This window comes from Tenrec ecaudatus, chromosome 2, assembly GCF_050624435.1.
Source record: "Tenrec ecaudatus isolate mTenEca1 chromosome 2, mTenEca1.hap1, whole genome shotgun sequence".
Classification (NCBI taxonomy): Eukaryota; Metazoa; Chordata; class Mammalia; order Afrosoricida; family Tenrecidae; genus Tenrec; species Tenrec ecaudatus.
In genome coordinates, this window is record NC_134531.1 from 130,947,065 (window position 1) to 130,972,576 (window position 25,512).

General features: G+C 44.2%; 1 protein-coding gene across 2 annotated transcripts in view; it reads left to right on the top strand.

Annotated features, from left to right (window-relative positions):
* Positions 1-25,512, top strand: part of GRAMD2B (GRAM domain containing 2B) — a 76,829-nt gene that overhangs the window by 37,677 nt on the left and 13,640 nt on the right. For both annotated transcript variants that reach the window (XM_075541468.1, XM_075541469.1), the window contains exons 2-8: positions 8,063-8,182; positions 12,539-12,650; positions 15,643-15,709; positions 16,740-16,843; positions 22,237-22,332; positions 23,493-23,564; positions 23,669-23,749. In XM_075541468.1, the coding sequence (XP_075397583.1) occupies positions 8,063-8,182; positions 12,539-12,650; positions 15,643-15,709; positions 16,740-16,843; positions 22,237-22,332; positions 23,493-23,564; positions 23,669-23,749 (652 nt within the window). The remainder of the gene's footprint in view (positions 1-8,062; positions 8,183-12,538; positions 12,651-15,642; positions 15,710-16,739; positions 16,844-22,236; positions 22,333-23,492; positions 23,565-23,668; positions 23,750-25,512) is intronic.

Consider the following 25,512-nt stretch of genomic DNA (forward strand, 5'->3'; position numbering starts at 1 on the left):
CGAACGCCTCCTCGTTCTCCCATGGAGCTGTTGGGAGTTCCCAAGTGCTGACTTTTAGGTTAGTAGCCCAACAAATAACCCAGTCCACCACCAGGAAAAGGCCCCCAGCTATGGCCTCGAGAGACTGCGTGGGGTGGCAAGTTTTGTGGAGCGTGTAACCAGCTCTGAGTTGAGTCGTCTAGAAGTGCATCAGTGCGGAAGCATAAGCACAGGGTTAAAACCCAAGCTAGGTGGTAAATCTCTAGTAAAGGAATCTGGTGGCACATTGATTAAACACGTGGCTGCTAACCAAGAGGCTAGCAGTTCGAATCCACCAGTAGCTCTACGGGAAAAAGACCTGGCGGTCAGCACCCATAACAGTAATGCCCCAGACAACCCTGTAGCGATTCTCCTCTGAAATCCACGACAGACTCTGACTCAGATTCCGCTCGACAGCCCTCAGCATGAGCAGTGAATCGTGGAAAGAAGTTATTTTCCCTGGAGCATACCTGTATGTTCTGTTACTGGGCCAACTGGGTCCTTGTTGGGGCTAACCTCGGGTCCCTAAGAGGACTACCACATGTGGCTAGCACGTGGTACACCACACAAAGGTGCCCAAGCAGAGGAGCAGAAATCCTGCCACATTTGTCTTCCTTTGCACCTTGGTGCTACCCTGCTTCTGCCCAGAGCTAGGGGACCTCTCCTCTGCCAGGTCGTGTCAGTGTGGCTGCAGCCAAGCACAGGGACACCTTTTTCGGATTGGCTCTCAGGAGGGTGGCTCTTCTATGTACACAGAAGGCGGCTTTTTATGTGTCCATCAAGAGCAGTGATGGTTCTGGTGCTCAGCCTTCATCTGACTCTTGTTAGAATCCAGTCAACATTTGAGTGAACATTGAGATAGATTTTGGAACAATGTGTCCCCCTACTTAAAGAGCAGCCCCCTCTGCTCTTTAAAGTATATTTCTTAACATAGATTTAAAGTAGATTTCTGCCTGTTATTTTTTGAAGCATAGTAGTGATGTAAACGCATATCATCTTCCTTGGATCCCCTATAAATGCTCATGGAAGTGGGCTGTCAAGAGATAAAATGACACATTGCATTGGATAAATCTGCACAAAACCTCTTTAGAGTGTTGAGATGCAAGGGTGTTACCTTGAGGACTAAGGTATGCCTGACCCAAGCCATGGTGTTCTCCATTGCCTCATGTGCTTGTGAAGGTCGGACATTGAACTAGGAAGACTACAAAAGAAGAGATGCATTTGAATTGTGGTGCTGGAGAAGAATCCGCAAGTACCACAGAATACCAAAAGAACAAACAAATCTGTCTTCGAAGAAGTACAGCCAGAATGCTCCTGAGAGGTAAGGGTGGCGAGACTTCATCTCATGTGCTTTGGACATGTTATCGGGATAAACCAGTCCCAGGAGAAGGACGTCATGGCTTTGTAAAGTAGAGAGCAGCAAAAAAGAGTGGCCCTTGAGAAGATGATCAACAGTGGCTGCAGCAATGGGCTCAAACATAAGAACAATGGTGGGGCTGGCACAGGACTGCGTCGTGTTTCCCTGTTGCCTGTAGGGTCCTTATGAGTTGGAACCAACTAGCTGACCCCCAGCAACACCAACAGCGATGTACACACCATGGAGGGCTGGGAGGAAGAGGCAAGGGGAATGCCCACGGCACCTGGTAGCACGACCACCCTCTGTGTCCATACATTAAACTTGGTGCTAACTTCAAATAAAGTCATTTTTTCATTCAGGCCAAAGCAGTGTTTTTCTAATAATATTTCAAGGTCATCCACATATCTTTTTTTTCACAAGTACAATTCTGTAGTCTTGATGTATATATTTAAATATAATTTAACGAACTAGTTCAATTCAATTACTGACTAAGCTTTTTCAATATCCCCGAGTGTTTTCAGTGCTCTTCAGAAGAACTAAAGCAGAATTAAAGTCAGATTTCGGTCTTTACATATTGATCTAATTAGGAGAAGAGAAATTCCAGCCACAAAGTGAGAGCACCAATCATCAAAACAACCACTAGTTGTGGAGTTGATTTTGATTTAGGGCCACCCTATGTGTGGTGAAGGAGAACTGTGCTCCATAGAGGTTTCGTTGGCTGGTTTTTCGAAAGTTGACTGCCAGACCTTTCTTTCACGTTCCCTTCAACTTTGTGGTTAGGAGCAGAGTGTGTAAACTATTCACACTCCCCAGGCATTGCCAACCATCTACAGAGATTCTTCATTGAATGCTCTTTCCAAATATAGTTGGTCTTGAATTCTACACAGTGGGGCTTCAAGTGTGGGCTGGAATTTTCACATGTTGTGAAAAGGAGTAGGATAAATTTACCTAACTGATAGCATTTCCTGCCTGTGGTGAGGCAGGAAGGTGAAGGCAGCAAACACGTTGTCCCTTTTAGACTCGTTGCTGTGAGGGGCCTTGGAATTGGTTCTGACTCAGCACGCTGGGCACAACAGAACAACACACTGCCCAGCCCAGCGCCATCCTCACAATTGTGTTTGTGCTTGAGCTCATTGTAGCCCCGGGATCCACCGAGATCCTTTACCACTTTCTTCTTTATCACTAAACTGCTTTACCAAGTGCGATGTCCTTTTCCAGGGACTGGTCTTCCCTGATAAGAAAGTTCACAGCATGGGAGACAAGTCTTAGAAGCTAAGACATGTAGCTTCTAAGGAGCCTTCTAGTTGTACTTACTTCCAAACTGATTTCTGTGTTCTTCTGGCAGTCAGAGAGCTTTTATCATTCTTGACCAACACCTTAAATCAGAAGCATCCATTCTTCTCCAGGCTTCCTTATTCTTTGTCCGACAGTCACTTATCTATGAGGCAATTGGAAATCCCTTGGTTTGGGTCAGACCCATCTCTGTCTTCAAAGTGATGTCCTCACCCTGCAACACTTTAAAGAGGTCTTGTGCAGTCCATTTGCCCACTGCAAATTAAAAGTAGCCGATCAGTCACAGCAATGCCACCTTATATCTTACTCTAACCCTGACCACGACAGTCTTCATCATCCCCAGAAGTATATTTTGTGTGGCCTTCCCAGTACAATCTGACACCAAACCAAATGTGAGCTGTGTGTAACACCTTCATACCGCCTCACTACGTTCCTTCCTTCCTCCCCTTTCGTTCTTTGGAAGTGAATGTCAAGCAGTTCTTGTTTCTGAGAGACCTGAAACTGATGGAGAGAGCTCACTTCTAGGTCCACAAAGGTTCAGCTCCTTTGAGCTGTGATTCCAAATGCACATGCCATTTTGATGTTCTTCCCCTTCATTTGCTTCTTTATCTGTAGCATGTCCAGTTTTCCCGGAGCCTCTCCTCCAGCAAAGTGCCCTTAGCACCCAAACAACCCAGAAGCGCTCAGAACTCCAGTCCTGACATACCCTTGGATCGCCTTGTTTGTGAATGAAATGCTTCTTGAGGAATTCAATTGTACAACAGTATCGCCTGCTCTAGAGTGGCAATCGATCAAATGAAGCCAATAGAGAAAAAGCTTTAAACTCTCATTTAGCCTCTTTATAATATGTATAGATATTTCCATTCATTACATATAGTTTATAATATAATTAAAGAAATTCATTTGAATTTTTAAAATGTAAATGACTTTTAAAAATAAAAGTGTACTATTTTACGGACAATTAATATGCGCAGAGAAAAAACAAATTTCAAATGAAAATATGATGAAGTGTTCAAATTCAGTAATAGTCAGACATTAAAATACATTACCATTGTCAATCTGTAAAGAGAAAAGCGGTATTTTAATGCCTGACTATTGCTGAATTTGAAAAAGTCATAATATTTTTGTACAGACGTTGCTCAGATCTCTGAAGGACTGTGGATGGTAGCTTTCATAACGAAAGGCGAATCCAGAAGTTCTATTCCTAGTTTTCAGAAATACACAGTTGTGCGTACTGTTTTTCAACAGGTGTATATTTTGCAGCAGTGAGAAGATAGTAGCGTTTAAGTGTTCAGCTACAGGGAAATGTTAAGTAAACTATAGAACACTGAAACATACATAGTGAAAAAACTATCATGAGGCTACTAAAGTTCTATCCCATATTGTTGTTAGCTGCTCTCAAGATGGCTCCCAACGCAAGGAAGCCACTTAGCGAAGAAAAACGAGTTGCAAAAATGCATACTGTGTGGTCTTATTTACACATGCCCGTATTTGTGTATCCGTACACAGGCAGTCCCAGCCTACAAATGAGATTCAGTCCTGTCTGTGTTTAAGTCTCATTTAATTCATATGGGGGCTATACATGAAATTCATTCATGTCTGTCTTCCAGTCTAATTTGTAAATAAGTCAGAAGAGTACGGTAGAGTCTGGTTGGTGTCTAACATTACTCAAATGATTGGCTTAGTATTTAGTTTATGGTGTACCTTTCTGTGCCTGAGGAATCACTTCAAGACACACGAAAACATATGTAACTTAATAACACAATTAGCGCAGCACAGGGCCATGCCGGAATAAAAATTATTCAAACCTTTACTCCACTATGGGGTTGTCCCATTAAAGAACTGGCAAAGGCAAGGGGGAGTGGCTACCTAGATTTTGTGTATGTGATAGTGACACTTTAGCACAATTGTTGTTCCAGTCCACAGTCACTCTATGTACAACAAAACGAAATATCGCCTAGTCCTATGCCATCCTCAAAGGCCCCCAACCACTGCATCAATCCATCTATTTGGGGTCTTCCTCTTTTGCTGTGTCCCCCTACTTTACCGGATATGATGTCTTTCACTAGGGACTGGTCTCTCCCAACATGTCCAAAGCACACTAAGGCCTAGAAATGAACAGACATGAGTTTAAATCCAAGTTCAGATGGACACTCATACTATGAACTGAGAGCCTCGGATTGCTAATCTGTCAAATGGGGTTAATCATTCTGAGCCTGCATGGCTATAAAGATTAGAAAGTGTGTGTCAGACAGAGTTCTCTAAAGAAACAAAACCAGGACACTTATGATTTTATTTATAGTTAGATAGTGATGGACACAGCATGAAGGAGTATAACAGCTAATTAGTCCACAAAGCAGTACAGAGGGTTTAGTTCAACTCACTTCCATGGAACACTTAATATACTAAAACTTTCCATTCACAAGGGCTACTAGGTCCAAAGTCAAGGAAACAGGCAGCTGAGTCTTCCCAAGAGCAATGCAAGCAGTCTTCCCACAGGTAGCAAACAGCAGGGCAGGTCACCAACAGTCAGCAGCTCAAGAGCTTAACAAAGCAGACCCAGAAGGGATATCAAACTCAAACAATGCAAGACAACAGGATCTACCAGGCTCAAGCACAGCAATGTATAAACCAGCAACATGGCAAAGCAGGTCTCGAAGGAACCTCAAGCTCTAGTGACACAATCCACAGGTTGGCTGTCCCACAGGTAGTGTAGCTCACAAGTTGATGCAGAAAAGTAGCTAAAACAGCCACGTGCTCTTCCGATCACCAGAGAGCAAGAGAGAGGGGTGGGCCTTGCTCAGCATTTATCATACATACTCATGTATAAGCCAAGATTTTTTGTTTGCTTTTTTCTGTTTCTTTATTTTATTGATGACAATTAAAGCAGAAAATTCATATAATGCTCTGAGAACAATGCCTGGCTCCTTAAGTGCTTTTGTATGAATAAAAACGTTGCCATCAATGGGCTATGAACCATTTCATCTAGGTATCTCCTGCATCTATGGGCTGCCTCACTTTCTCTCTTTTTTAAATCATTTTATTAGGGTCTCATACAATTCTTATCACAATCCATACATCAGTTGTGTAAAGTACATTTGTACATTCATTGCCTTCATCATGAAAACATTTCCTCTCTACATTAAGTCCCTGTAAGTGGAGTTTTTAGCACATTTTTATGCAGTTTTTGTTGTAAAATTAGGTGCCTCAGCTGATATTCAGGTTGGCTTATACTCAAGGATATGCGGTATCTCTTTGCTCTCCAATCAAACTGTGACCTTATTAATCCCACATGGTCCTATTGGCCAGGTGGGCACAATAAGCCTCTATCTATCACAATGCACCCCTTGCCAACTTGCCAACTGCGCACAATACTTTAGCCATATATAATTTCCAGGCGTTGATGGAATCACACTTACACCTGACATCATGCATGAACAATGGAAAGATTCAATAAGCACATATAAAGAAGATAAACTGACAATCACAAACCTCGTTTTTGCAATTGATCATGTGGTTGTAACTGATAGGTAGACCTACCTTCTTCCACTACCCATTCTGTATTACCTTTGCGCTAGGCAAGCACCTCAGCTGGTCATGGTGGTGTGCCTGGTAGAGTGACCCAGACCTTCATTCCTGCTGGTTCTGGGTCATTAGATGTTCTGTCAGGATTTGGTTGTTGTAGTTTACCATTTACTTTAATCACAGGGCATGGTAGTACTAAGAGATGGCCTAAGGGATCTCCTGGATTCCAGACATATTCTTCTTTGCCTCTATTATGTAACACCAGTCCAAATTCTCCTTGGTAATCAGGATCAATCATACCACCACTCAGTACAGTGACACCCTTCCTGATCTGTTGACCCAAAGGCATGAGAAGCCAAAAGTGGCCGGGGGGTATTCTCAGCTGCCAGTTCAGTGGAATCAGGGCTATGTTTCCAGGTGGGAGACTTCCTTCCTTTGGGGCTAGGACCTCCAGGCCTGAAGAACATAGGGTTGCTGGGACAGAAAAAAAATACTGCAAGTGGATCACTAGGAGTAATAGTGAGTGGTGCTACTCACGGTTACCATAAGGAACTCCCCAGGAGGCCATAGGTGCAGACTGGGAGAAGGAAGGTACTGTGACAGGAGTGGAGACGGTGGGCATTTGGGCCACTTCTTCATGCAGCTTACATGTCCCTTCAGGTCCTGCTTTGGCCCGATCTTGTTTATACCACTTCCATTTAACAATGGAGTGTTGCTGCACACGTGCAACTTTATGGCTCTGTAGGTCAGACAATGCCAAGTTCATGATGGGCAGCTCAGGCGTCATGGTGATCTGGTGGCCATGGTGAAGCGTTTAGTCTTGATTAAGACCCAGTAATAGGCCAACAGCTGTTTTTCAAAGGGGGAGTAGTTGTTTGCAGAGGATGGCAAGACTTTACTCCAAAATCCCAATGGTCTACGCTGTGATTCACCAATAGGGGTCTGCCAAAGACTCCACACTGCATCTTTATCTACAACTGACACTCTAGCACCATTGGGGCAGCTGGATCATATGGTCCCAGTGGCAAAGCAGCTTGCACGGCAGCCTGAACCTGTCTCAGAGCCTTTTCTTGTTCTGCGCCCCACTCAGAATTGGAGGCCACTTGTGTCACTTAAAAATAGGTCGAAGTAGAACACCCAAATGAGGGTTATGTTGCCTCCATAATACGAAGAGGCAGTGTACCTCCTGTTTAGTTGGGGGGGCACCAGATGCAATAGCTTATCCTTCACTTTAGTAGGAATGTCTCAACATGCCCCACACCATTGGACCCCTAGAAATTTTACTGAGGTGGAGGGTGCCTGAATCTTCACTGGGTTGTTGTCCCAGCCTCTTGCATGCAGATGTTGTCCAATGACTAAACCTAACCTACTGTGCCTATAAATGTCTTAAGGTAGTGCTGCCTAAAATAACAGCCACCAAAAGTGGAACCCAGAGAACCATAACAAAGGTGGGGTGACACAAGAGAAGGGCAAACAAAGGCTGAGGGAGTGCCCGGCCCAGAGGCTCACACCTGGCTGGAAGCTGCACGTGATGTGCCACCCCAGCCCTGGGCCAGGCAGGGCAGAGCTGAGCTGAAATGGGCAGTGGGAAGTGCAAGGGCGCAGACTAGTGATTGGAGCACGGGAAGCAGGAGCTTTGGGAAGAGGAAAGCAGCCCCGCACAGTAGGGCACTTACAAGTGAAGTGGCCTGCCTTGCAGCTATTGCTCTGGGTGCTAGCACGGGAGGGTGAGGATGGAAATTTGGAAAGGGCTCCCTCAGCCACGTTGACCTGAGCCCAGCCCTGAGAAGTGCAGATCAATCCACGCCGTCATTTTCCTTCCGCTCCCTTCTGGATGGGTAAAGCGAAGCGTTTTTGTCTCTTCTGCAGCTCAGAGGCTGAGAATGGTGTGGAGGAGAGAAAGAAGGCCTGTAGGTCGCCCGCAGCCCTGTCCCCCACCCTCTCTAGCGAGGCTGAGTCCCCGGACCAGAAGAGACTCGTCTGCCAGCGGTAAGTCCTCTGTCCTCTGAGTAGCTCTTCCTGCTGCCTGCCGCTTGGAGGAGGCGGCGTTGCTGGGGACAAGTGTGTCCTGTTTCATGGTTGCTGCAAGGAGCACACAGTTTCTATAGGCAAACCCCGCCCTCGCCCTCAAGATGGGAGAGTTTGACGCTGATGTCCGTGCTGCTGGGGAGAACATACACTGCCAGGATATACACAGCAGCCCCGTTGTTTCAGGGCATAGAACCCAGGGGCACTGGTTACATTCTGGGAGTTTGCCACCGTCCTCACCCCCTTTTCCTGAGCTGTTCCTCCCCCAGGAACGTGTGCTCACTGTCCCCTACGGTGTCTATCTAAGCTCCTCTGTGCTGCCTGCCGTCCCTTTGATCCCGAATAGACACTTCTTGCAAGAATACCATGCTCCAGGCAGACTTCAAAACAAAATCGAGTTAAGTTAAACTACTGTTTGAGTGTCCTCAGACTTCGGAGGACTTGTTGATTCCTCTCGAAAGCTTCGTGGTATCTCTTGTCAGCAGCGGCTTTGTCTCCTTCCGGGAGTGGCCAGGTGCACCTCTTCTTTCTCGAGACACCGATGCTGCTAACTGAGGGAGCCGGGAGGCACAGTCTGGGCCAAGGATTTAGAAAGCACCTGGAAGGGCTGGCCAGGTTGCCCACGAGGCCCCTGGGGCCTGCCCAGGGTGTGCACACACCCGGAGTCTCGCTGCCCTGGCAGCCACTGGAAAGAGTGGAGGAGAAGCCTGGCCCAGGGCCTGCTGGGGATCCTTAGGGCAGGATGCGTACACTTCTGGTAGCTGCCTGCCTGATTCCTGCCACTGGTGGTGGTGTGAGGCATGATGGGTTAATGTGGGTATAAGACTGGGAGCGGAGGGGGTTGGGAGGGAGTTGATACTAGAATCCTCTTGCTGTCAGCGGCACCATGACATACATGCCTTCTTCCCTGTGGAAAGGAGAAGTAGGGATATAAAGTTGCTTTAGAAGAAAGTGGTTAACTAACATTCACTACCACTGAGTAGATTCGGACTCATTGAGACTCTATAGAACTGAGTAGAACTGCCCCGGTGGGTTTCTGAAGCTGTAAATCTTAGGAGCAGAAAGCCTCACCTTTCTCTAGTGAAGCGACTGGTAGATTTGAACTGCTGACCTTCGGAACCCCTTTTTTTATAGTCAATTATGGGAAAATGTGGCTATTTATTTTTACCAAGTGGAGAACCCATTGATCTTTCCCCTATCTTCAGACCTGTTAGAATGCCTTTCTTCTGTGTCCTTTGACCTCTGCTGAGGGATGATTAAGGAGCCCTGGTGGCTTAGTGGGTTACCCGTTGGACTGCTAATCACAAGGTTAGCAATTCGAAACCACCAGTTGATCTGTGGGAGAGAGATAGAGTTTGCTACTCCCATAAAGAGTTAGAGTCTCAGAAACACAAAGGGACAGTTCTACCCTGTCCTATAAGGTCGCTATGAGTCAGAATCAACTTGATGGCAGTGACTTTGATGTTGGAAGGGATGACTGAATAACTCCTGCTTTTCACTTCCTTCCTGGCTACCCAGCCCATATCTCCTCTCCAAGTCTATACTTCCTTCAGGATCAAGCGTAAGTTCCTCCTCTTCTCCAAACTGTTCCTTCTCTGACTGAGACTCCCAGTTACCCCTCCATGTTCCCTGCATGTTTGCTTTGTCACGTCCCTCCTCTAACCATTTCTCCAGCAGTGCTTTCCCGTCCGGATCCTTGCCTCACCCACTAGCTGATTCTCCCCGCAGAAGCACAAAGCATGCCATTTCTTGAATCATCCACCCCTGTGGACTGGTTACAGCAGGCGCTTTAAAAACACTGTTGGTTTCCCCACAAGCCCAGGCTCCTGATGAGAAGAGTGTTCTTAGAGTGAGCCGTGCCGCCCCGACGGGCCTGTGCTTGGTGTAATGATCAGTTGTCACTGTCTTGAAATCCGTCTTTTTAATAAAGGGCCCTGCAATTCCATGTTGCGCTGCACCCCTGGCTCAGCTCACAGGCACCCAGAGGTCTATCTATAGAAAATAGTGCCTGTGACAAGTACTGAAATTGCCCCCCTGGGGGAGCCTAACAGAGGGAATGAGAGCCCAAGGGTAATCTCCAAGTGGCATTTCCCCCACTCCTGACTTCAAGATGAATAGGTATTGATAGTGGCAGCTCATCAGCAATTAAAAAAGAAAAACTTTTTAAAACATCCCTTTCCCCTCTGGCTACCTCAGTCAGGCATCTTCCATATTTTTGGCACCTAAAAATTCATTTGAGTCTAATGTCCCTTTGAATGGGCACCTGAGGGCAGGTGGCCCCTTCCCCCTGTCCTCCCTTTCTGTACCACGCTGTCGTCCATCCTTGAGGAAAGAAGCTGGGCAGGAAGGACCTGGTTAATAGAAACTGCTCTGTGGACGCCCTTTCAGTGGCTCCCAAGGGGCATGGCATACCTACAGTCCCATGTAGGAAGTGAGGAGAACTACAGAGAAAACAGAGAAATCAACACGATCTAAAATGCACCCCACTCTCAGAGGTCAGGGCTATGCAGACAGACTCCCTGATCGTGCGTTGCTTTTGAAATTGCCCATAGTAAATCCACCACACTTTGGTTTGGCCTTATTGTCAGGAGAGACCAATCCCTGGAGAAGGACATTAGGCTTCATAAAGTAGAGGGGAGGCGGGGAGGGAGAGGAAGGCCCTCAACAGGATGGATTGACAGGGCCTGCAACAATGGGCTCAAAATGAAAAAAAAAATGTGAGGATGTTACAGGACCAAGAAGTGTGTTGTTCTGTGTGTACACAGGGCCGTCATGGGCCAGAACAGGCTCGGTGGCAACAACAACGACAGCTCCACCACCTAACTGCCCGTGGCTTTTCACAAGAATGGGACCACTTGCCCATTGGTCATGGGACACGGAATTCCTGCCATGTGCATTCAGTAACTTGAATCACCACGGGGGCTAAATTCCAATCAGCAAATAGTATAAAGTAATGACCGGATATATGTAAAGACAGTTTTATTTTTAAGCAGGGGACAAACGTCACTCGTATTTTCTTTAAAATAATAAAAATAAGCTAGGCCCTAGTGTTCTGAAAGAATGGAGAGCTGTGGATAGAGGAAATGGCCCAGAGCTACATCCTAAAACATTTACCTTGAACTGACGAGGAATTTTACCTGTGGGGCTGGAAGGCGTCTAGGAGAGTCAGGGCCATCCTGCCACAGCAGAGAAACCCTGAGCCTTTATTTCTCAGTTATTTCTGCCCCTCCGTCACACCTGTACACCACCTGAATTCTTAAATCTTAAATTCTGAAATCTGCTCTGAACCGAATGTTCCCTTAAACGAGCCTCATTTTAGAAGTCTCCTTGTGCAATCATTGCCGTGAGCCAGCACCCCCCTCCCCCCGAAACCAGCAAACAAGAAATCAGCCACGGAGGTCTATCATAAAACTTGTGGTTGATCTACGTACCTCTAAAAAAAACATACATACATTCCACTTTGAAATTGATGTTTTTCATTGTAGGCCTGATGATATGTGTACATTCATGCCGCTACGAAATAGGGAAGGAGAGTTGGAATGAACCGTAGTAGGAAATGCCGGAGGAAGCACAGCAAGGACTTGACTTTCAAAGGCGTTCCTTCTCTGCTGATGGCTCTTCTGCGATTTCCCCAGTCTGGGATGTTTGTGCCTCTCTCTCCCTCTGACCCATTCTGCTCATCCTGTGAGGTCTGGGGTGTGAATCGGCTCTGTTCCATTGTCCATTCTCTTCCCGTACCCTCCCGCCAGACAGACTGTCCATATGTCCCCTCCTAACTTCTAGGGTTGCCCTGTTTGTTAAAGCGCACAATGCCTTTTTTATTATTTTATTTTAACATTTGATTTGTGCCCAGGCTCCTTGGACAGAGACTGTCTTGTGTGCCCCAAGGCATTTCAACACAATGGCCTACTCAAATTAATCCTTGTTAAATATTAATAGAATTCTGAAACAAAATTATCCTTTGATGGAGCTCGAGCGGCAATTCTGTTTAATAATTTGCGCCTAGGACGCTTCTTTAGACGGATTAACATACTTATGAAATGATACCATTTCTTTCACGACTCCGATTTTCTTTCTCCCTCCACAATTTGCCGTTTTTGCAGTTTGACACGGCCCGCTGCAATCAGTCCAGCCTCCTAAGACCTGTGCTATGAGAAATGCCAGGGTGAAGGATCCTTGATGTCCAGACGAGAAAAATGAGCTCCCGGCTCTCTTGCGTTCTGCTGTAATGATTCCAAGGATTTTAAAAAAAAAAAAGGCATGACATAGCACACACACCATCCCGTCTTACCGAGTCCCTGCGCTGTGTCTCCTCAGGTCCAAGTCCAGTTTCGATGGGGCATCCTTGCCAGGGGATAGGAACGACTGCAAAACAGAAAGCAAAACGGACGCCAAGACTGAAAGGAAAAAGTCTTCCTCCTCCAGCCAGGTAATTTGGGAAAGGAATGTGCACTGTCTCCGAGGATGACAGAAGCGTTGAGGTCAGTGGACAGAAGGAACCCAAGCAGGCAGCTTCCTGCAGGTCAGGACCAATCCAGGATGCAGTTCCTGCAGTCAGTCTTTCATCAATCTCACATTTCACAAGGGACCTTTCAACACCTACTGGGACAGTGAGTACTTGGGTTCTGATCCCAAACTCTGGCAAGTACCCAGATTGCAGGGACCAAACCAGATCCTTGTACTTATCTAATAATTAACCGGGGCCCAGAGCCCTGGGGGCGTAGTGGGTGACACGCAGGACATCAACAGCTGGAAACCACTAGACGAGACTTTCTATTCCCGTAAAGAGTTAGTCTCCGAACTTACGGCCCTCCTGGTTGTGAACTGAGGGTGTTTCTCAGCTTCTGGAGGCCATTCTTCGATTTTGGCCCCATGGTCCCTGAATCTTAGCAATGTACAAAACACCTGGCTCTTATCAAATTCCTCTCACGCTTTCCATCTGCCTGACTTCCTCTTCTGCCTCCAGCTGGAGCAAAATTCTCTGCTGCTGAAAGTCCGGAGCCCGGGTGGCATAGTGGTTGCATGTTTGGCAGTTTGAAACCAACAGCAACCTTAGGAACCCCTCGGGAGAAAGATGAGGGGTCCTACTCCCATGAAGAGTTAGTCTCAGAAACCCACAGGGGCAGGCCCATTGTCCTCAGCGTCCTGTCCCACAGGACCCTGCCCTATCAGGTGGCTGTGAGTCAGAATGGAGCCTTGGCAGTGAGCTTGGGTTTTGTTTGTTTGTTTGTTTGTTTGTTTGTTTGGGAGAGGAGTAACACCTTTGCATTAAATAGAGAGAGTCTGACAAGGCGCCTGCCTGCCAGACAGAGGAAGCAAACCTGTGGGCAGAATCATCATTCTGGTTCTGCCCTGAAACATACCCGAAGGGTACCGAGTCCTGTCCTGTATCACAGAGTGTGGCTATAGGGCTAGAAATACTTTTCTGACAGTTCACACCTGAATACTTGAACATGTAAATCTGAAAAGGGGGAGGGGAACTTTTGGCCACACACAATAACTATTAAATATACAAAAAACATTAGGAATATAGGACAGATTCTCAAGTTTCCACTATTCTTCCAGGAACAAATATTCTTTACTGAAGTTCCTTTTCCTCTTCAGGACACAGTTAAAGATCATCATGCATTTGGTTGGTGTTTTTGTTGAATTAGTTTGCTGTCCACACCATTCCCCCACTCCGTGCTACCCACCCCCCTTCCAATTTTTCTTTAAAAACTCTTTCTGTATTGATAGTGTAATATAGTGGCCTGGGGTAATTTTTTTAATTAATCAAGTATGCAAGCAAGTGCTCACTGGGCCATTAAGAGCAGAATCTCAGTAAAGCCTACAACACCGCGCTTTAGTGGAATCTATTCTCTGGGTAAAAATGTGTTCCATAAATAGCCTGCATCGACTCTCTCTACAGAAGGTGTTCATCTGGGGAGTAGCTGTCATCTACAGGGACCATCTGTCATCGGAATCGCCTGCTTTCTAGCTCTGGTTTATGGCGATAATGGGCCAGTTTTCTGTTAAGACTGCTGGTTGTTTGGATAACATACAAGGGTATATTTGTGCTTCCCTCTCTGTGTTTATCTCTTTCGAATCTTGTCCTTGTAGGTCGTTTCCATCAAAAGTGTCCTGTGAGGCTCTATTCATAACAGCTGTGTGGTGCCCAGTCAGTCCGCCAGTGTCCCTGAGGCCTGGGTCCTCCTTCTTGGAATGGGGACATCAGGTTCACAGGGCTATTGAGAGGACGATGTTTGTGAAAGCATTTTTCATAAACTGTAAATTGCCATCTGTACGTTTGTTGTCAGTGTGGAAAGAGATGCCTTAACTGTGAAGTGATGGTACCCTTTCAGATTCGTGAGTCCTCTACTGCCCCCAGAGAGTTCATCTTTGGTGTGAAATCTTTCTGGCCTCCTGGCCATGTCCCTCTAAGGAAATGCCCTCACAGTAGTAGTCCCAGTTACCAGATGGAGTCCTAGGATGTAGGTCCTTTAGACGCGTGCTCTTGTAAGCTTTACGGCTGTGAGGCAAGTATTGTTTTTGTCCTCTCACACACAACGAGGAAACTGAGGTACGTGCCTGGGCCACGATTGCACATCAAAGAAGAGATGCTTATTATCCTTCACCATCATCGAGTCAATGCCAACTCAAAGGGACCCTATAGGACAGGGTAGAACTGCCTCTGTGGGTTTCTGAGACTGTAGGAAGCCTCTTCTTTTTCCCAATAAGAGGTACAACCAACCCTTAAACTCAGATGTGTCCAAGTATAAAGTTTTTTGGGGTTTTTTTGTTTTTTTGTTTTGTTTTTTTATTAAAAAACATTTTATTAGGGGCTCATACAACTCATCACAATCCATACATATACTTACATCAATTGTATAAAACACATCTGTACATTCTTTGCCCTAATCATTTTCTTTTTTTTTAATTTTTTTTTAATTTTAACAATTTATTAGGAGCTCATACAATTCTTATCACAGTTCATGCATATACATACATCAATTGTGTAAAGCACATCTGTACAGTCCCTGCCCAGTATAAAGTTTTAATGACTATACTCTTCTGCCTCCCTTAGATCTTTGTTGCCCTGAGAACTACTCCCTGCCCTGTGAGTGAGACTGCCTTGGATTTGAGCTGGTTTCCTACCAGACACATTCTTGTTCAGCCCTAGGTCTCCACCAGCTCTGTTGTCAGTGTAGCTGGATGTCCAATCAGCACGTCCTCAGTCATACTGGAGGATGCACCGCCCCCGCTATGCCCTGCCTTCCACTCGTTTCCATCAAGTCCTCAGAGACTGATCAGAGAGAAGGAATTCCTGAATATTCTGTTAAGTGGGGCAGCGGGGAAAGTTGGTGATTCGAGTTGAAATGAACATTTGGTGTGTTTCACAAACAAGTGAGAACAATGACGCCTGTATTTTGTTCTCCTTGTAGTACAAGGCAAATATGCACTTTCACAAGTTGTTTCTTGATGTCCCCACTGAGGAACCACTGAGGCAAAGTAAGTTCTGACATGTTTGACTTCTTTTCAGCTAAATGGTTTAAAAGGTGTTATCTGCTATGTGGGGAGAAGGAGGGCACAAGATTGAGTGACCCAAGAGAATAAGTTGCTGACGGTCATGATGTCAACATAATGCCATCTCACGCAGAGCCATCAAAGCTAAGTAAGAGTACAATGAGAAATGACTGTGGATGAGAAACTCCATCTGATCTGGCAGAATTTAAGGTGGTTCCAGAAGGACACCATTGCCTTCCAAATTCATTGTTGAGGTACATGTGATTGGATTGGGTTTTAAGATTGCAGTCCTGGGGCACAAGAGGCCACTCCCAACCCCCTTGCCAGGAAGTCCGTTCTCACTCATCTTGACATAGGACAGAGGAGAACTCCCCATCACGTTTCCAAATATTTTTTGAAACCGACTGCTACATCTTTCTCTCATGGAGTGGCTTGTGGGGCGTTGAATTACCAACTTAAGCCAAATACGTAGCTCCTGTACCACCTAGAAGACTAAGGGGACACAAAGGTAAGTGGACAGACGTGTGGGGACCTGCAATCTCAAGGTGTGCTGCTCAGACCCCAAAACCAGTTAAGCAGCTCCTCTGCCCGGCAGTCGTTCAGCAAGGGGCCTCTCTCAGGATCCCTGAACTCCTGCCCTGCCCTCCAAAGAGGCAGGTGTGCTTCTCCCCTGCTGCGACCATTTATTTCATAAGGAGCCATTGGGGAGAATGCCAGGAAGAGAAGGGCAGGGGTGACACCCTTCCTAAAGAGAGGATATTTTTGAAAACACCATTCTTGATCTCTGCCCTAGAAAAATAGACTTGCCTTTCCATTTTGATTTTCCTAGGAAGTTGTTAAGATTTTGAATTAAAGAGCAAACTAGTCTTGGCTGCTCTCATCCACTAAAGAAGACTGAAAAAAGGGGGAGAGTGGTGTACTGTCTCTTCCCATCTCTGAGTCACCAAAAGATATGCATGTGAAAGCTTTCCCTTAGTGAAATTTTAAATTATGCCATACCTTTATATGTTCCCAGGCTTTACCTGTGCCTTGCAGAAGGAAATACTGTACCAAGGCAAGCTCTTTGTATCTGAAAACTGGATTTGTTTTCATTCTAAAGTCTTTGGAAAAGATACGAAGGTGGGTATCATGCTTTAAAACTAACACTGAAGAAATATTAATTTTTTCACCCTGTATGTTTGAAATTTTTGAACAAACTAAATTATTTCATATTATAAATAGTGTTTTTAAGTACTGTGTCTACTGGAGTATAAGCCAAGTTTTTCATTTTTTATGCAGTTTTTGTGGTAAAATTAGGTGCCTTGGCTGATATTCGGATGGCTTATACTCAAGTATATATGGTATATTGGGCGTTCTTTATGAGGGTTTTGGGGTGTGTGTGTGTGTGTAAGTGGTAATGGGGAATATATTATAGATAAAGGAAATTAATCATTATAGTTTTATGCCGGTTGCCTATGCTGCAGTCTCAAACATAAACTCCACTCTCATTACTATTGAGCCCATTCTGATGGATTCTAATTGCCTCCAGAAGACACTAATTTCCCTTTTCCCCTGAACATCACTCCCTCACTCATTCCCTCCTCCACATATACCTTTTCACTGCCACATTCTTCATTATCTTACCCAGTTATCACCAAAGGACATTTTAAGTAATTTACCTGGAGAATGTGCTATAATGTAAGTCAAAGACATACATGAAAACCAAAACTATATTTTGAAGAAATATTAACTTTTCCCCTGTATGTTTGGAATGAGCTTGTAGACCACTAAGACTCCAAGTCCACTTCAACAGCCGTACACGTTTCCCTCCTGTTTCAGCCACTCAGCCCAATGCTTTGGTCCAAGAGGTGAGGAATCTGGAGGGTGTTATTAAGGCAGTGAGCTTTCACGGTCTTTGTCTTTTTTTTTTTTAAAGAAGCATATTCCATATAGTTACATCATCCATCTCAATGAATAAAATCAGTAGTAATAGCTCTTAAACCCTCCCACCAATGTAGTGCACTTGCTTTTTTCCCCTCCCTCTACAAGTTCCTATACCTCCCCTCTCCCTGTTCCCACCCCCATCCCTGGCCTCCTCATTGTCATCAAAGACTTAGCTTTTGGTGTAAAAACCACATTTCTCTTACTCCATTTTTCCTTATAATAGATACATGTAAATACTTATAGTAAATATTTCTCTTTATAAGATTGAATAACTTTGCTAAGCATAACATTCCCCAGTTTGTCCCTGGCTGGTAGTGTTTCAGAGCGCTGCCACTGTTTTTGATTGATGCATAATATTCTACTGCATGAAGGTCCTACAGTTCCTTTGTCCATTCCTCTATAATCAGGGTTTTTGGTGTGTCAATGGTAGGCCTATAACTAAACACTTAAGAATCCTGGCACAAAGAGTACTTTGTATGAGCACAAAGTGAGCCGCACTAGAGCTTAGAAGGCCTAGTCTTCTGCACTCAGAGACCCACAATCGCGAGTAGACTCTGCTATGACATCTCTTCATTAAAACGGCTTTGCAGGAAAGGTCGTTCATGAACTGCTGACCAACAGGAAGAACTTAAAGGAATTGGTAGCATTCCCTAGACAGCACCTCTTAAATGACTTCCTGTAGACACTGGCAGAAGAAGGAAAAAGATGACTCCACCCACTAATATTCCAGCTCATACAGGTCACAGAATTAGTGGTCTGAAAAGCACCTTATTGGGGTCCCTATGACAATCAGTGAGTTTCCAATTGTTCTGATTCCTGACAATCTTTAGATTTTCAGCATAACTAACAGCCAACAGAATGTTTTGTGTGGAGCGGGAGCTGTATTTTGACTAAATGCTATGCCTATAGCCACTGATAATCTTCTATAAGACCACTTACCAAATATAATGGAAATTCCTGATTTTGTTAGGGTTGGATAATCAGATTGGCTGTCATCCTTTAACTCAAGCATGGTATTTTTGTATTATTTCTGTTCAAAGCAAAGTTGGATCCACAGTATTGTTTGAATCAGTATACTGTGAAGCCGTATGAAACAGTATTGTGACACAGTTCTCAGCTTCTACATTATAAAGTTGGTCCAAAGAGTGGGGAGGAAGGCTGAGTAGTATCGATCTCCAGTTCTATGTGATGAAGATAACTCTTAGGGATTCAAAGAGCGATTACCTGTCAGACCAGAGCAGCAGGGGTAAAGATATTTGTGAACAAATAATTAGTCTTGTGAGGGATGAATAATCTACAGAAGTAGGAGACTGAAAAAAATCTAAGGACAAAATTGAGAGCATTTGTATTCAGATCTGTTATAGTATTTTCTCACTGTCAACCAATGTAAATTAAACATAATCCACTATGAACTGAAAGCACTTAAAAATTGTTCTAAGAAAAATAAATTTCTAAGCAGCCTGTCTCTGGAAAATATTAATAAAGTGTAGTTTTAATTTAATTCAGATCTTTTTGTCCAGCTGTATTTCCAACTGTTTAAAAAGTTAGCACATACATATTACATTACATTGAGGTTCAAACTGAAAAGTGATTTATGCTTCATTACATACATATTGTCTACTTATAATCTTTTTATTCATGAAGCAATTCATAGAAAACACCTTCAGGGTGTTCCATGTCTTGGATTATGAAAAAAAGCCCTAATTTATTACTCCCATGTCACTGTGTTGTTGTGTTCCTCCTTAGAAACAGAAGTCGACTCATTTTATCTCTTCTGTTTTGATGTGTCTTACGCTTTTTGGTGGGTTTCCTTCCTCACTCCCCAGCTTGTTGCCTCTCACCCTTTAATTTTTTTGTTAGTATAGTTCTCTGACAAAGTAATTTTTTTGTTGTTTCCCTTTTTTAATGTCTAACCTGGATTAGTATCTCAGTATTCCTGGTATCCCTGACAAGAACTTTGAGATAGTAGAATAATCCCATTTAATAAGCCCAAGTGTTCATGCAAACTTCAGCATTAAAAGCTTGTTTTTCTTAAAGCCCAAAACAATCAGATCAATGTGATCAGGGGCAGTGTGGAGACTGAAAGCCCATCTGTAGACAATGGGACATCCCCTCACAGAAGTGTCACAAGGAAGGGATGAGTCAGCCAGGGTGCAGTGGAACACAAATGAAACACACATGCTTCCTCCTCCCCACCACTATCATGACCCAGTTCTACCTTACAAATCTGGCTAGTCCAGAACATGAACATTGGTACAGATAAGAGCTCTCGACACACAGAATCCAGGACAGACAAACTCCTCAGGTGCAGTAATGGGAGTAGTGATACCATGAGGGTACACGGAAGGTGGGGGGAGAAGGGGGAGAAAAGGTTAGCCCATCACAACGATCCATGTATAACAACCCGCCCCCCGCTGTGATGAGCAACAGAACCATGGGTGAAAGGAGACAGTGTAAGATGTGAAAATAATAACAGTTTATCATTTATCAGGGGTTCATGAGAGTGGGAGAGAGAGGGGTAAAAATGAGGAGGTGATACCAAGGGCACAAGTAGAAAGAAAATGTTTTGAGAATGATGATGGCAACCAATGTACAAATGTGCTTGACACAATGGATGTACAGATTGTTATAAGGGCTTTAAGAGCCCCCAATAACATTATTTTTTAAATAAATGAATTCACTAAAAAGAAACCCGGGATTGATGAGCTTACAGAGATAGCAAGTATCTAAGGATTCCTGGGGAGGGGGTTACACCGAGGATGCGGGCATACAGGAGAGCGGATATCACGTTCAAGAAGGAAGAGAATATTTTGAGGCTGATTGTGGTAGCGAATGTACAATACGTCTTGATGTAATGGAACTATAGAATAATATATCTGTATTAGCTCAAAATAAAATGGTTTTGAAAAAAAATATTTTTAAAGAATTATGGAAGAAAACACCATGGGGGGGACCCTTATTTTTCATCTGTCAATCTGCACTGTGGCTATAGACGCCCCTCCTCTTCCTCAGGGATGGTGGTCTATTTCAGAGTGTGTGGAACATTTGCCCAAAAACCAAGTTTAAAAGGCAGGAAGGGACAGAGGCGATGTGCAAACAGAAACAGAGACTGGGGACGGAGGAAGAGAGCTGTGACACTGAGAGATCTCAAGTGCTGGCACGGAACAAAATGTGGACACGTCGTTAAATGGATAACTGGTCTGCTCTTTGAACTTCTCACCCAAACCATAGTAAAAAAAATTTTCCAGTATCAAGAACATCCATTATTCTTTGTGATGTCTGAAAGACTCTTGTAACATATTATATTTCAAAGAATCCACAATAGTAACAAGTAAGCTCAAATTCTATCTGCATAACTCCTTCTCTGTATGACCTTCAGCATAGTATGTACCTCTCTCAACAAATGTCCCTCTATGCCTACTTCATCTGATTATCATCATTGAAATTACATTCTCATCTGGTAAATGAGAATTAGTAATGGTAGAGGCTACAGTTATCATTTTTGCTGTTCATTATTTGAACCTGAAAAGAACTTAACAGTTCCTTTATTTCATGCATAATGACGTATATGAAACACATGAAGAAATGAATGAAATGTTAGTGAGTGCTAGGCATTTTCCACATAACATTTCAGTCCACCCAAAATCGCGGAAAGTAGATAAAGTTAACGCTCTTTCACAAACTGAACCGCTGAGGCCTCCACACACATCCATGCCGTCTAGATTACAGCAACCCTAAGCGACAGAGCGCAACTGCCCCCATGGGTTCCCGAGGCTGTAAATCTTTGCAGGAGTAGAAAGCCACCTATTTCCCCTGGAGAGCAACCCGTGGGTTTGAACTTGGTGACCTTGCAGGTAGCAGTCCAATGCCTAACCCACTGTGCTCCAGGGTCCCTCAGACTAAAAGACCAGACCCAATACCATCAAGTCAGTTCTGACTCATAACAACCCTATATAGGGTTTCTTCGTATAAATGTTTCTTGGAAAGTCTCATCTTTCTCCTACAGGGTGGCTGGTGGGTTTGAACATTTGCCCTTGTGGTTAACAGCCCACACCTAACCTACAGCACCACCACGATACCTTAGACAGAGGTCATACAGCGAGTAACGGGACAGAGCTGAGAACTCAAGTACCAAACTTTCTGTCCACGGAATGAGCTTTCAACCCATGAGTGTGTTTTGGTGTTTTTCTGCCCAGACGTGCCTGAGAATAGAGAGAGTGAGATATAGGAGTTACTTAGAGTGGGTGACTACAGCAGGAAATTCTTTTAGCATCTTAAACTTAGCTTTTAAAAAAAATGTTAATTTTGCATTCTATCTCTATGTCTATTTAAAAACAAATGTTTCCTATCAAGTCTTTCCAGTAGAACAATGACCCCAATTGAACCTGTGGCTGTGCAGACACCCACTGGAGGACTCGGGGACACACCTCATGCCACTCTCTAAGACTCGGGGTTTTCTGTGGAAACTGAAGAACTTGCGGCGAGCTTTGATTAGTTATCTATCTTCATTCAAATTAAAGTGTAACACGAGAATTTAAAGCACATTTCTATGAAACTGTACCAGAGCTAACTCAATGATTCTGTTTCAGATCACCATTCCGGCTTTCTCAGTAACCCTAATAAAGAAAACCAAAACTGCCCTTCTGGTGCCAAATGCCCTGGTTATAGCCACAGTCACCGACAGGGTGAGTATACGCAGAGCAAGAATGCCCTGGCTTTGTTCTTCTACTCTGTGCCTCATCGCCGCTTGCCAAGGACCAGAACCCTAAACCATCAGTATCGTCAGCATCCCTAACAGTGAATTGGGAAATTCAGTAATAATGGAATATCCCAGTTAGTTGGCCTAGTAATTATTTAGTGCCTCTGTTCTACCTCATCGCTTGTTGCATAATGCCTGTGGTTTTTTACTTTTTCATTAAAAGGGATAAGAATTATTAAGAAAATTGAAGTAATACATGGCCAAGCAATTTGCCCGGTGTCATCAAGTTCATTGATATTCAAGCCAAAATTTGCAGCCCGTCTATCTGATACCAGCCCCCAAAATGGTGCCCCCTTTGAAAGGCATCACTTGCTTGCACATTACATGCAGTTTTCTCATTGGTGACTGAGAGGGATGACGAAAAACTAAAGGAAAACAAAAAACAAACCCACTGCCATTGAATTGACTCTGACTCGTATGACTCAGAGGACCCTGTCCCACCCCCCGGGAGCCGACTCTGACTCCTGGTGACCCTGTCTGTATCGCGTTTCTGTGGCTGTAAATCTTTCTGGGAGAGGATACCACCATTTTTCACTCTTGGATCAGCTGGTGGGTTTGAACTGTCTCCCTTTTGGTGAGCGGAATGAACGTGCAAATTCAAGAATGGACTGTGACGTGGGGACATTTTCCTACACGAGTTATACTTTGCCCTGCGGTCAGCCGCTGACTCCATCAAACTGACATAGCCTCGTTCCTGAAAAGGTGAAAGGATGGACTCCATGGTTCAAGGTCGGCCTGCTGTGCTTCTGCAAAGAGTTTTCAAAGATATAGTTTAACTTTGTAGGCTGATTCTGAGCTTCAAAGCTCTGAAAACAATGAAACCCAAACCACAAAATGTTAAATAATCTGTGGTTATTATAGTTGTAAAATGTGACTCCTTTAAGACTTCATGGTATTTTCAAAATTCATTGCCTTTTTCTCTTATACTAATTATAACATGTTAGCATTATTTGGGGGGCGGAGGGCAAGATAGTGTCATTTGAAAATGGAAAAATACAGACCTATCTGTTGCTAGACTCTGAACCCTCTCTTATTAGCATCTCTCAGAGAGTATCTCTAACTATTCAATTCTGTTCTGCTTTTCAGTACATGTTTGTCTCCTTACTCTCCCGAGATTCAACTTACAAACTACTGAAGTCTGTGTGTGGGCACTTAGATGTGAGTATGACTTCCCTGAGCCTCGGTTACTGTATCTCTTCGTATCTTTTGTGATTTAGCAGTTTACCTGTTGGTTTTTTTCCATTTTATTCCACTAATTTCAGATTACAAGTGTCGGTAACAGCCCCAATCCATCTTCTGCTGAGAACAGTTTCCGGGCAGACCGCCCTTCATCTCTGCCTCTGGTGAGTTGCCTACATAACTATAGATGTGAAAGAAATTTCACTTCTCCTTACTTACAGAATGCAGGAGGAATGTGGACACGCATACAATACACATGCACAGACACAAAGAAAGACCCCCAGAAAACCCCAAATGCATTGCCTTCCAGTCAACTGCCCACTGATAATGATTGTTAGGAATATTCTTCAGAGGAGGAATATAGCACTATGCTTGCTATCTGAGACACAGTTGAAGACTGGGCATTTCTGCCCTCATAAAGTGGGAATAGTAGGAAGCCAGAAGCGTTTTTCAAGCTTGTCCTATGAAGGAAACTTGATAGGGGACTGACTGACTTAGGGAATTGCTTTGCTCTCTTTGCTTCTCAGTGCTGTTTGGAGGGATTCATGAGTCCATTCGAGTGGAGTGTCGGACATGATTCAGCTCACCAATTACTCGGTGTCTGACACGTTCAAGGCACTGTGCTAGTGCATGCTGGTACACATACCAGCAAAATCAACACTAGTTCCAGCCTGCAAAGACAGAGAGCTCCCCAGAGAATGTGCGCAGACCCAGAAATAACTATAAAAGAAAAAGGCTCTGCTGTCCAAAGGAAAGGGGGACTGAACCCTGAATTCTCTTCCTTTGTCGATGTGGAGTATGTTTCTGGTGGGAAGTAGCTCTCCTGGTTTACATACGATGTGTACGTGCAGTGTTCTATGTTTGAGCAAGAGAGTCTTGGTCATAATTATTTAAATGATTATTACTCAATAATGATGAAAGAGAACAAGCCCATAGTTTCAATATTTAGAGGCCTTTTCAGGGTTGTTTAAAAGTCATGGGATTCAACCAAAAAATTTTTGTTTTTAAAACAATGGGATTTAAAACATATGTTTAAACAAGACTTATGCAGGAATGTATATAGTACCATTATTCATAATAGTGTTAATAACCCTAATTTCTATCAGTTGACGGAAGACAAACACTGCATGATACGTATAGACAGTGGAACACTGTTCGTCCATGAAAGGAATGAAATACACGCTGCAACATAGATGAACAATGGAGGCATTCGAAGTAAAAACAAAACTAGACTCAGAACGCCGCCTTCTTAGATTGTATGTTTCCATTTGTATAGAATGTCCAAAACAGGCACATCCATGAGGACAGAAAGCAGATGGGTCATTGTCAGGCCTGCGAACGGGCAGCGGGGAGTGACTGCTGGTGGGAATGGAGCTTCTTTCTGGGTTAAGGAAATGTTCCAGAATCAGATTGTAGTGAAGCATGTACAGCACTGTGAATATGCTAAGTATCATTGAATTATATACTTTAAAATGGTTTCAGTGGTGAGTCGTCTTCCTTTTTAAATCTGCCTTCAAATCCTAGTTTCAACTCTGGTCTCCGCTCAGCTGATGATGTCCTTTAGCGGCTTCTGTTTCTTCACCCAAGAAAACGCCCAACACCCCCCACCCCCCCGCAGAGCTACGAGGATAACATGCAATCATATGTGTAGTGGTCTGCATGCTGCCTCATAATGTGACAGGCGCGTGCGTAATATTCTTACTGTATGGAAGAGGCTTTAGTCGTTCATGTTTCCTTCCCCTATCAATTCTTGGCTGAAATTGAAATGACCAAACGCCAGCTAGTTCAAGGGGAAAGTGAGTCATTTGTGAACAGGATGATCCCTTCGTTTGGAAGTTAACGACATTGTGAAGAGTTCCGACTCTCAGCACCTTCGCCGGGGCTCTGCAATGACACTGCTGGGTCGCTTTAGTACTTAAGCGGTTTG